The sequence below is a fragment of the Hyalella azteca genome, unplaced genomic scaffold, assembly GCF_000764305.2.
Source record: "Hyalella azteca isolate HAZT.00-mixed unplaced genomic scaffold, Hazt_2.0.2 contig654, whole genome shotgun sequence".
NCBI classification, from domain to species: Eukaryota; Metazoa; Arthropoda; class Malacostraca; order Amphipoda; family Hyalellidae; genus Hyalella; species Hyalella azteca.
The window spans coordinates 10,812-22,520 of NW_025930993.1; the positions used below are offsets into that span (position 1 = coordinate 10,812).

Here is an 11,709-nt window from a genome sequence, read left to right on the forward strand (position 1 = left end):
TTCTTTAGAAGTGTTGTCTTTAATATTAATTTTTAATCGCATAATTAATTAGATCTTTTGTGAACAAGTCACGAAAAGTACGAGAATCGGCGACAGGCCACATCAGGCCTACTCTTCAGCGCCGACATCACAATGTTATGATATGATTACCAGTGAAATTGAACTTAGGCCGGTTTTCATTGTTGCAGGTGTAACAATAACTTTATTTTATATTACACTAGACCAATAAACTTGAAAAATTGTATGCCTACATTTTTTTTATTTGGAGTTCGAGCAACTTTTTTCTTAAATAACTTAAATTAACTCATGAACTCCTTAGTGTAACGCATTATACGCTTTAGCAGGAAAAGAATGGCCCCAGTTTATGTCATGAATTCTTTGTATAAATACCAGAGTGGCTCTTAAATTTTAAACTTCGCAGCGCACTGAAGACTAACGACCTCCAGGACGGCTGCTGGCGTCACACTCAAAGAAATGAGTGAAACTTGTCCAAATATCGATGTACTTTTTGCTCTTGTGGAAGATCATCCTGACTCAGTTTGACAAGAAGTATGTCACTATTTGGACAATACGACTCGTAAATTTTCCAGAGCTCGCGAGTGAGATAGGCCTGTCAGCTGCCTCTGGGATAGGTCTGCCAGTAAAGCGACGCCTCACAATGCATTCCATGTCCCCGAGAAAATTTATGAGGCAAGGTTGGTTAATCTTGAGATTGTGAGATACGAAACGTGCGGAATGAATGGTATGAACGAATGGAAGTAATGCATTATGAACTTTACTTGCCGCGCGAGTCGCAAATTGTATAGCACAGAAACACGATCGGAACTCTCGTAAATGTTATATCATTTTTATCCTGAAGTTTATCCACTTTTGTACGGCGTAAAGATAATTGTAATCAATATCATCCATATTGAAGAATATTAAGGCGAAGCAAACCTCCAACACAATCTACCAGATCATTAGCAACACGCACCATCATTAACTCATCATCGTGATTACAAATTCACCATCACGAACTCATCATCAAATGACATGCACCCTCGAACGCACACCAGGCTGTGATGACTTCACCACAACAACTCTCTCATCACACGTCCTTTTCACCACACCCAAACCACCTCAAACACCTCCACAACCCATCACACTAATACCACACACCACCCACTGCTGGTGGTGGGTGTCACACCCACACCATCCATTACATCACACCACACCACCACACCACACCACACCACACCACACCACACCACACCACCACCACACCACACCACCACATCACACCACCCACACCACCCACCGCTGGTGGTGGGTGTGAGGTCCCTCTTAGGGTTGGAAGTGAGGGTAGCGAGGGAAGTGTGAGGGGCAGAGCGAGGGCAGGCTGTGGTGGGGGCTCGAGGTGGCACAGACACGCTGGCTTGGCTGCAGCGATAAACATTAAAATAATAACAATATCTGAATAATGTTATATAATGTGTAATATCTATATGTAATATCTGTAGGTTGTAATGTAATATAATATATCTATTACAGATATATCTGTAATGTAATATCTGAATAATGTGTTATAATGTTATTCATACATTGTTAATGAAAACCGATTGACAAAAGTGCAGGTAAAAATCATAGAGCATATTTTTTTGATTACTTATTTAGGCAACTTTTCTAGCTCGAAGGAGCGATACGAAATATCTAGCTATATTTTTCGAAAGGAAGAAATTTTCTTGAAGCCGAGTTTACATGATTATCAAAAATCGCTTCATATACAATAAAAAATTTTCCATGAATTGGTGCGGAATTCGCCTTCGAGTGTTAATATCAGGAAAAATTGATTAAATACTCTCTAAATTACCCTGAACGCAAGAAAAGAAATGTGTTATATTGTCTAAATAATGACATACTTTCTCATCCACAGCACGAGCAGTTACCGGACATAGCACTTTTTCTATGCCAAACTGGATCAGGATTACCCACGCGAATAAAAAAAATGCATCACCATTTAGACAAAGTATCACTTATTATTATTATTATTTTTTGTTTATTGAGAGCAACATTAATTACTTCACCTGGAGTCCCTGGAGGCAGAGCAAAGAGCGGCCACCGCAGCCCTGAAGTTCTGGCCGGCGACGCAGTACAGCAAGAATTCTTTAATTATGAAGTTTATTTGGCCTGGAAGGGCTGAAACAGCACCAGCTTAGATAGAGTTAATAGTTGTGGAAATATGTCTTATCTATTTGTGTCGAATATGTAAAGTGAGAATAAATGAAATGTAATTGCTACATATTTTTTTAATACCTAAATGTCTGATATAAAAAATAAATTACTCAAGTGCTAATGGGGACTATAGTTTGAAAACATACATTTTCTTTCAAAGACATCAGGGACGGTTAGCTTCTAGCATGTAATTCAGAATGAAATTATATTATCTGCGTATCTTCTAATATATAAATTTCGGTCTTTTAAAGTGATTTTAAATATCAACACAATATCTAATAAAAATAAAACCAGGTGCCATGTTATCAGTCTGCAACAGAGCATAGAACAGCATTAACTATGCAGGCAATACCGGCTCCTAAAAATCGAGCGGAACTGAATATTCTACCTACCGAAATCTACCTACTCAATCACAGAACAAATGTAAACAATATGAATTAAAATCAAACCATTGTAGTCGGGTATTTTTACCCCATTTGTAGCACAGAAATATCAAAATACTCGACCGACAATGCCTTCAAACCTTTAACGCTAAGCTTCACAGTCAAAATGTTTTCTTGACTCGTGCCTCTGTCTATAATTATGGTCAATTTACTGCACGCAGCATTCAATTGACAAAAAAATTTACCTCCGCAGCAAAATGGTCTGCCGGAATCGTATTTTATATTTGCTCTTCATTTCTAATAGATCAATAGCGGTGTCTTTTTTATCGTCCTCCAAATTTCATTAAAGTAAAATTAATTACCAGACTTAATTCTTTGTCCATAATTACCTTACCCTAACTTTCCGTACCCATAATAACCTAATCTCTCATTACCTAACCCTTAGTTTTATTGCTATTATTAAATGATCACGTTTGTTTTCTTCCGACCTTAATAATGACGACATCGACTCTGCTGCGCTATGTGATTTTCAGGCATTATATGGCATTGATTATCATGTGAATGGGGCTCGATTTTATTGCCCAATTCGTTACTTAACACCGACGTTTCTTATATATAACCGTCTACTACAGAAGGTGAATTATAATTGTTTATACAAATTTCGATATTCGTCTTTATGGCATAATTTTTGAATTTGATAAAAGGCAATTTTTCAGAGTACTCTGTAGCAGTTTATTAGTAAATCTGCTTGCAGCCAAACGTGTTGTAACGACTATAGATTGTAGTCAACCGTACTATTCTCCTGGGAGCAATCCATTCTCGATTAGCTCAACTTAATCATCTTCTTAATTCAAATAAATATTGAATAATCATCTTCTTAATTCATTAAATGTTGAAGGTCCAACTTCAACTCCAAAAATCTGCAACATCTTTGAAAATTTTGCGCGTTTCTATCGCGTTTTCTGTGCGCGTAAAATTTGCGCGTTTGGATGAATGAGCGAAGCTCTCGTACTCAGATGAATGGAGGGTCACATTGTCAAATTAGAGACATTTTTTAAATCACAGCATAATTGCGAAGGGCGGGGCGAACGTAGAATCGATACGCACTTTTCTCGGGCCAAAATGGATAAAGATGACTTACGTGAGAGCGAACAGTGACACTCCATTCGGCCAAGAGATCTCACTCATTTACCTAATCATTCACACTGCACAATACTGCCATGCAGAAGTGTCTACCTATCGTACCTTTCGAATAATACTATCGCAGCTCTGTCGTAATACTAATCTCCCATAATATCTATTGAATTTTAGCAGCAATAAATAATTAAATGCAGCGATTAAATTAAATAAATAAATTTTAAACTCCTCACACGGGTTATGTCGAAATCGTACGCGCATATTTTGCATTGCTTCTTTTCAGGGCGGCTTAAGAGGCGTTTAATATAAGCACAATTTACTACAAACATTCCGATCTAATACAATCTAATTAGTGTTAATCAAGACCAGTTTAATTTGCGTGAAGCCTATTACAAGCGGGCCGTTTACACTGAAATAGCTGAGCTGGAAAATGCAAAGCTTCGTGGTAATAGTTTATGTTTTAATGAGTTCAGAAATTGTATAGCTACGCTTTCCAGCCCCAACAACAAACACGGTTAATTAACCTTATTATAAACCGCTACTGTTGGCGGTAATCTATAGGGAAACCGACAGTACTTAATGCCAACATTTAACTTTCGTTTTGATATCCCATTGTGAATTGTAACGTTAATGCATCAATTTAATCAGTATTATTTAATTAATTAAGTAATCAGTATAATAGTGATTAATTAATCAGTATTAATATGATGCATTAAATTATTTAATTATTATGAACATGATCCATCAAAATAATCAATTAATACTAATATGATGCATCAAATTAATCAATACCTTAATTGCAAACTATGTATTTTGAAAAGTTGTAGATTAAGTCAGATTTTTTTTCCTCAAATCTTATAGTTTGTGGTGCCAAAGATTTAAAAGGAACAGGTAATAATGACTGTGTTTTATTACTTAAATAATTAAATATTTATCTACAACTCAGTTAAAGATTAAGTGTAGGTGTTAAAACCGTCATAAATTTGTATTAAATTTCACCATCACCACGCCTGGTTTCAAAACTATGTAAAAATGATATTTCTGTGTTATGTGTTTTTTTCTACTTTCTCTTATCACGAGGAATTGTTATTCTAGTGCCCAATGTAATTCCAGTGATATCGACTGAATATTTTTCTGCTTCATAAATTTATATTTTTTTTTAATTTGTCCATTCTGAGACACATATTTCTATGGTTTCATGTTTAGTATTCTCGATTTTTTCCACGTTGTGCACGTGAAAAAAAGTCACTGTTGCTACTATCATAGATTACTATGCAATATAAACTATTTTTAAGTATCCTGCTGTTTTAAGGTCGCGATATAAGAGCAGAGGCGCATGCGCGTTATATCTTTTGAACTTCTCACCGTAAAAATTCTCTGTCTCTGACGTGCATAGGGCGACAAAATCATTCATAAAAAGGTATGCAATTACAATGCCTATATTATAGACATTTTATGAGTCTGATTCAGAGTTGTCACTGTAAAAAATGACAGGTATTTTATCGCTATTGATTTCTGATGCCACGGAAGAACGATTCGCCGAATAAGTTTTTCAAGGTAATTTAGAACATTTTTGAGACTTTTATTAAGGATATATTTTAACGCGTCGGCAATGATGTCTGGTGCTAATTTTTCATGCATTTTCAATGCTTGCTCAGATTTCTCACCTTCTGACTATATGAGTATATCGTTAAACAGCGCTATTCTATGTACATTATAATTTTCAATCATTCGTCGCATTTTGCATTGAATTAGAGGATAAGAATGTTTATCTGTAATGAAAACATTTCGTTTGTACGTAATCCTGTTTATAACAATAATTAACAGGAGTTTATGACGTTGCCTTATAGTTCAGTATTAAATAGAGCTTTTCTAACAGTTCCCTTCAAAGTCCCTGTACAACCGGAGGTCGTATAGTACCAGGGAGGGCTGCAGTTTGAGATGAACATTGTCGGGAGATTCCGATGTTGTGTGAAGCTTTGCCAAGATAGTTCCGTCGTGCAAAATACGGCATATTCTTTGACTTTTGCTTCTTGCGAATGGATACAGGTTTTAGACTAAACCCTTTATTCGATTGAGCTGATAACAGCGGCGAACAGAGGCCCTCCGCGGTGCTTATAAGACGCTGCCGGAGATGAGAAAATATCTTCCAGGCCTAAATCGGTTCCAGGAGGCCTGGTGATCCCCGTGGAAAAGCAAGAATTGATCTGCCGGACCATCAGCTGATATAACGGCGCAGGTGGCATTCCAATCCAGACTCCCCTTTTTATATATAGGTTCGTACCCTCAGCAGCCACACCGAATCTATCTGCGTTTTCATGTGAAAGAGGACATTGAATGACTAATTGAATTTATTTTATCATCGTAAGGATATCCATGTTCTGAGTAGTTTCCTAGCTTCTTCACAGCTCTTTTATGGCGCATTTTCCAGCTCTTTCCTAGCACTTTTCTGGCTCCTTTCTGGGAACTTTATAACTCGTTTACATCTTTTTTATGACGCCTTACTCAGCTCTATCACAGCTCCTTCCTAGCCTCTTCGCAGCACTACTCGTATATTGATTCATTGATGGCTCCTTCTCATCTGTATACAGTTCCCTTGATCTGCATTGTCAGCTTTTTGCTTTATTTTTTTTCTACGCGTCATCTGTCGTAATTTCCTCCCAGTTTTGTTTTTAGCTCCTTCATTCCTATTACCCAACTCTGCTTCGTCTCAGCTCCCTTCTAGCTATCTTCCCTAAAGGAGACTAAGTTTCCCCTCGAGAAAAGTTGAAATCCATAGCTTCATCGAACTCCCATCCATTTATCACAGTTACGCGTGATTCACATTCTCGAATTCCTTTGAAATTTTCAAGCAACTATCGCTAAAAATTCGAGACAGTAGTAGAACTATGGCTCAGAAAACGTTGTCTTCATTAAATTTGTATCACATGAAGAAAATGATCCCGCAATAGAAACTTTTGGCTGCATAAGTAAGAACAGTGCTATATAAAAGTTTATGACCATTTTACCGTGGTTGCGTAACCGGATTTGCCATGAAGTTATTCGTATAATAATCTGAAAACAGACATGTGTTGAAAAATTATGATAAATCCAATGTTTCGATGAAGTTTTGACTATATCAAGACAAGGGTGTGAGCAGATTCAAATCAATAACACATCCAAGAGAAAATCTAGAAAGTTGAATTAATTACATATTATAAAATTACTTCCCTGATAGTAGCCAAATTGTACGATGATCTTACAATTTTGCAGTTTTGAAATCACTCCTGTTTTTACGATCAAAATTAATTAAGTATGAAAAACTATTTAAATCAGCAGAAAAGGCGGAACCCTCCCTAAAAAATTTCTCATATTTATTGTTATTGTTTCTATACTTATTGTTTCTCATAGTAGTATAGAAAGAAGGGCCATATAAACAGTTTTCATAAACGACTTGATATAGGTTACGACCATTTACACCCGAATAAAACCATGTTATTTGCCCCGATCTAAACCTGGCCATTAACCCCGATTGACCAAGGGCTCAGAATATTTTTTAACCATCGTCGTTAGTACAGTTTGTAAACTATTCGTTAATAACTATTCTATTCGGGACTAAACTATTCGGGACTTAATCTCAAGCGAGTGTCGCGATGGAAAATAATTATTTGGAATATTCAATTGATATAAATTTTTAAAATACTTTCCAGAACCTGGTAGCTCATCTTTATTTATCAACACAAAGCAATAATGTACTTTTTACTTTTCATTACACAGTTCTGCAAGGGGCATATTGCAAGCAATATAAGCACTAAAAATATTCTTCATATCGATGAATGGTAATAGATTTAATAGATTCAAATTCGTTTAAATGGTTTATATTGGTGACATGTGATAGTTTTGGGATAAGCAAATTGAACTATAGTTATTATGGCTTTCACGGATGTATTAACTATCCACAGGATTTTGATTCGTTTTCGTAGCAATATCATTATAAATAAACAAATTTTTCTTCCTATGATCTATGTCACTTGGATCAAGTACAGAGGCAGTATTATCAAAGTATTCGATTGCAAATTTTGTTGACGTTATTTGGGCAAGTTCTCAAGATATTCATCAATATTGCCATTGCCTTGTAAAAATAAATCAATTATTTCACATTTACTATATCCCTTATCGAAAGCGTTCTTCATCATCTTATATTCAGGCTGATAAGTTGACAACTTGACTTGCGATACAGGAAAAGATTGTTGAAGTCAATAAAATTCTCCAATAGCAAGTTCAGTAATAATGAAGTAAATACAAAATGGTTCTTCTGTTTAATTTTATTATAGTTTTTCCACTTATAGAGCATTTCTTAATGTTTACTTTCTGAAATCATTTTTATTGTTTGATCTATTATATTCACTTGAATTAAAAGCTGATTTATTTCGGTGGAGAGATAGCGAATATCATTCCAGGTATTATCAATATCAATCTGCAGCTGATTGATATTTCCAGTGTAGAACGTCACTTCTCATTGGACATTTGTTATTGCGTCTTCCATTTTTATACGAAATTTCATAAAGCTTTTTTTTTCCTCACAGACTGCCTCGAGTGATAATAGCTAGTAAATTAACTACCCTCTATAAATTTTAATTTACTTCCATCATCCACTTTTCAAAATCAAACGTAAATACATTAAGTAGAGTGAATTGACCATCTTTTGTTTATCAGTTATTTCATTTAACAGTACATTACATTAGCTCTCATTATTATTAACCTAGATTATAAATGTATTAGCTACATGAATTTATATACTTAGATAAAATGTTTCTTATTTAGATGAAAATTAGTTTGAGGTTTCGCTCCTCATTGACGTTCGATTTTTCTGGGTCGTTAAAACAATTGATCTCATTATTTCTGCTAGTTCGTTCGTATTTGAGGCTATTAATCTAACAGCACCATCAATAGACGCTTTTATTTTTACCTGAATTGATGATACATTTTCATTCAAAGACACCAAATTTTCCCCATCTTATTTAAATTTTTCCCAAATTCTTTTCATTTCCTTGTGGATACTTTCCAATTTTGAATTCATTTTTATCATATTCTGAGTTACTTTTTTTCCACTACCGACATTTCCCACTATTGATTTTGCTGCAATCATTTATTTCTCTAGGAAGTTTATATGCGCCATCACGCCCTATCTATTTTCTATTGACCATTTCTGAATCCTTTACATGAACACCCGAGACATTAGCAGCTTGTTCTTCGACCTAACGTTTACATGCAGCATACTTATCCTCAACAATGATAAAAAATAATCAGAAAAAACATTTTGTATTTCCTTCTCTATGTTTGAGGTGTCTCATAATTTGGAAATCGAACTGCGTTAAAAAGTCGCTGCTAATGACGTTGCTATTGGAAAACTTAATTGATTTCAACAATCTTTTCCTGTAGCAAATCAACTCATCAGCCTGAATATAAGTTGTTGAAGAATCCTTTCCATAAAGGATATATAAAATCTGAAATAATAGATTTAATTTCTCAAGGCAATGGCAATATTGATAAATATCTAGAGAACTTACCAAAAGATGCCAATAAAAATTTGCAATCGAATACTTTGATAATACTGCTTCTGTACCAGATCCCAGTAACATTGATCCTAGGAAGAAAAATTTGTTTATTTTTGAGGATATTGTTACGGAAAAGAATCAAAATCCTGCTTATTGTTTTTACGCCAGTGAAAGAAATAATAACTGTTGTTCAATTTACTTATCCCAAAGCTATCACATATTAACAAGCAAACCATTATAGAATGAATTCGAATCCGTTAATTCTATTTGAGTTACATTTCATCAATTTGAAGAATATTCATGGTGATTACATCGCTTGCGATATGCCCTTGGCAGATTTTCTAGAACTGTGTAATGATAGGTATAAAGTACCTTATAGCTTTGTGTTTATCAATAAAGATGAACACCATAGGTTCTGGAAAGTATTTAAAAATTTTAATTTAATTGTATATTCCAAAAAAGTAACTTCCATCGTGGCACTCGAATAGTTTCCAAACTTCACTAAAGATGGTAGTTAAAATATATTCTGAGTGCTCGGTCAGTCGGGTTAAATGGCCAAGTTTTATTCGAGGTAAATGGTCGTTTATCTATTAAATCGTTTATGCAAACTATGCCCATAGCCACTTTTTCTCTACTACTGATATATTACTAAAATACTATCTTTATAAATAAAAAATTTGTAATACTTTCTAAAAAGTAATTGGTATGTCTATCGTAAAAAATCGATAACTTCAACACGCGCAATGTACCCAAAAGCTCACCGTTATGTACTGCATCGCCCGCAGTCCGTACGAAGGCAGGTTGAGGAGTATAAACACCGAGGAGATCACGAGCAAGGTTTTGGTGACGCGGATCTGGCTTGGCGGCGCTTTGGACGCGAGATCCAGCGTCAGCATTTGACATCGCAACTTCTCGACGTACCGTACACATCTGACGATCTTCACGTTAAGAGTGACGATGATAACGAGAGGTACAAGCATGGTCAGGACGGTATCCACATGGTTCATAACATGGCCAACGGCCTCGTATGTTCCTACAAGAGTACAGTATGATGATCCTGAAATGGTGACAATGCCTGCCGTGGCAAGCAGGTAGAAGTATAGTGTCATTGCAACCGCAATAATTACCAGAATAACGGTTTTGGCGCGGCGAACAGTACAGACAATTGGACGCAAGAAGGGGAAACAGACTGCTACAAAACGTTCCGTTGTGAACGCCACCACCAACCAAACACTTAAAAATGTCGTCACGTGACACACGTATGTTATGCCTTGGCACCATCCATTTTGGTTATAGAGATCAGTGCCCATGCCTTTGAGCCACACAAAAAACAGACAAAACAGAAATCCCGAGTCGGAAGCGCACAGAGCCGACAGGTAAAATGATGAACTCAAGCCACGTAGCGGAGATACGAGCAACACCCAAACACTCATCCCGTTACCGGTGATGCCGGCAGCTATGAGCAATGGAAGTGCTATCATCTGCACTTTGTAAATTGTCGTATTTTCCGGACTCCATTCCTCGTCGACGGTCGAATTCGAATCCATGGTTCGAACTTTTCGGTCTTCAACGGTTTCTCATGATTTCCGTGAGAGAATATCTTTGGTCTGTTTTTACATTGCAACCAAACTTCGTCACTCAATTGGTAAGCCGTGCATTCTGCACCTAAGTAAAATCAAGTATTCAAAATCTGGAATTAAATCTTACCAAATAAATGATGACCAGTGCAAGTTTTGAACAAAAGATGCAGGGCAAATAAGCATACATATAAGGTTTGAGGATATTGTCTTCTTTGACTTTTCTTTCAGCATAATGTTTTCTTTTTCTTTTAACAGAGCTTATAAACTTGCATGAATTTCTCAATATCCTTATTAACGTCGATGCACGACGAAATCATTTCACTGCTTTCTGATCACGAAAGTATTCCTCTGCTCCCAGCTATCTCCAGGAATCACATTTTAATTAAAATGTTATACTTAAAGATTCCATAGGCGTTCCTGTGACGTAAAATAAAAATGGTTAGTGAACAGATAAGTTTACAACTGAAAACTCCTGACGATCTCAATAATCCCAAGATTTTCAGATCTGCAGGGGAGCTCTCATTGTGAAAAAATAATAATTGCAGTTTTTGCAAATTCTTAAAAAAATCATAATTGACTACACACAAGAAAAAATGTCAAGAAATTATTATTTATTAGAGATTATCAATGGTGGAAAGTATGAATGTCTATAAGCAATGAAAGTAATCAATTTGAAAATGCGCTTCAAAATTTTCAGGAGTCACGACACGGTGTCCAGAGCACGACCACATCACACCTACTCCTATTGCTGCCCAAGGCAGAATGAGGTGCCTCAGCTCAGCCATGCAACTTTGCAAGGGCTGAGGTCGGGCTATATGACTGAGATTTACAAAAAAAATTGTGCGAAATTGAAGTCAAATT

General features: G+C 35.9%; 1 protein-coding gene across 1 annotated transcript; it reads right to left on the bottom strand.

Annotated features, from left to right (window-relative positions):
* Positions 1-1,297: 1,297 nt before the first annotated feature.
* LOC108674598 (thyrotropin-releasing hormone receptor-like) lies at positions 1,298-10,835 on the bottom strand (the record flags this gene model as incomplete). The annotated part of the gene is made up of 4 exons (XM_018162562.2): positions 10,030-10,835; positions 2,503-2,521; positions 2,064-2,175; positions 1,298-1,419 (listed from the first exon to the last, which is right to left on the bottom strand). Coding segments are annotated over exons 1-4 (1,039 nt in total), but the record flags the coding sequence as incomplete, so codon positions are not given.
* Between the last annotated feature and the right edge of the window lie 874 nt (positions 10,836-11,709).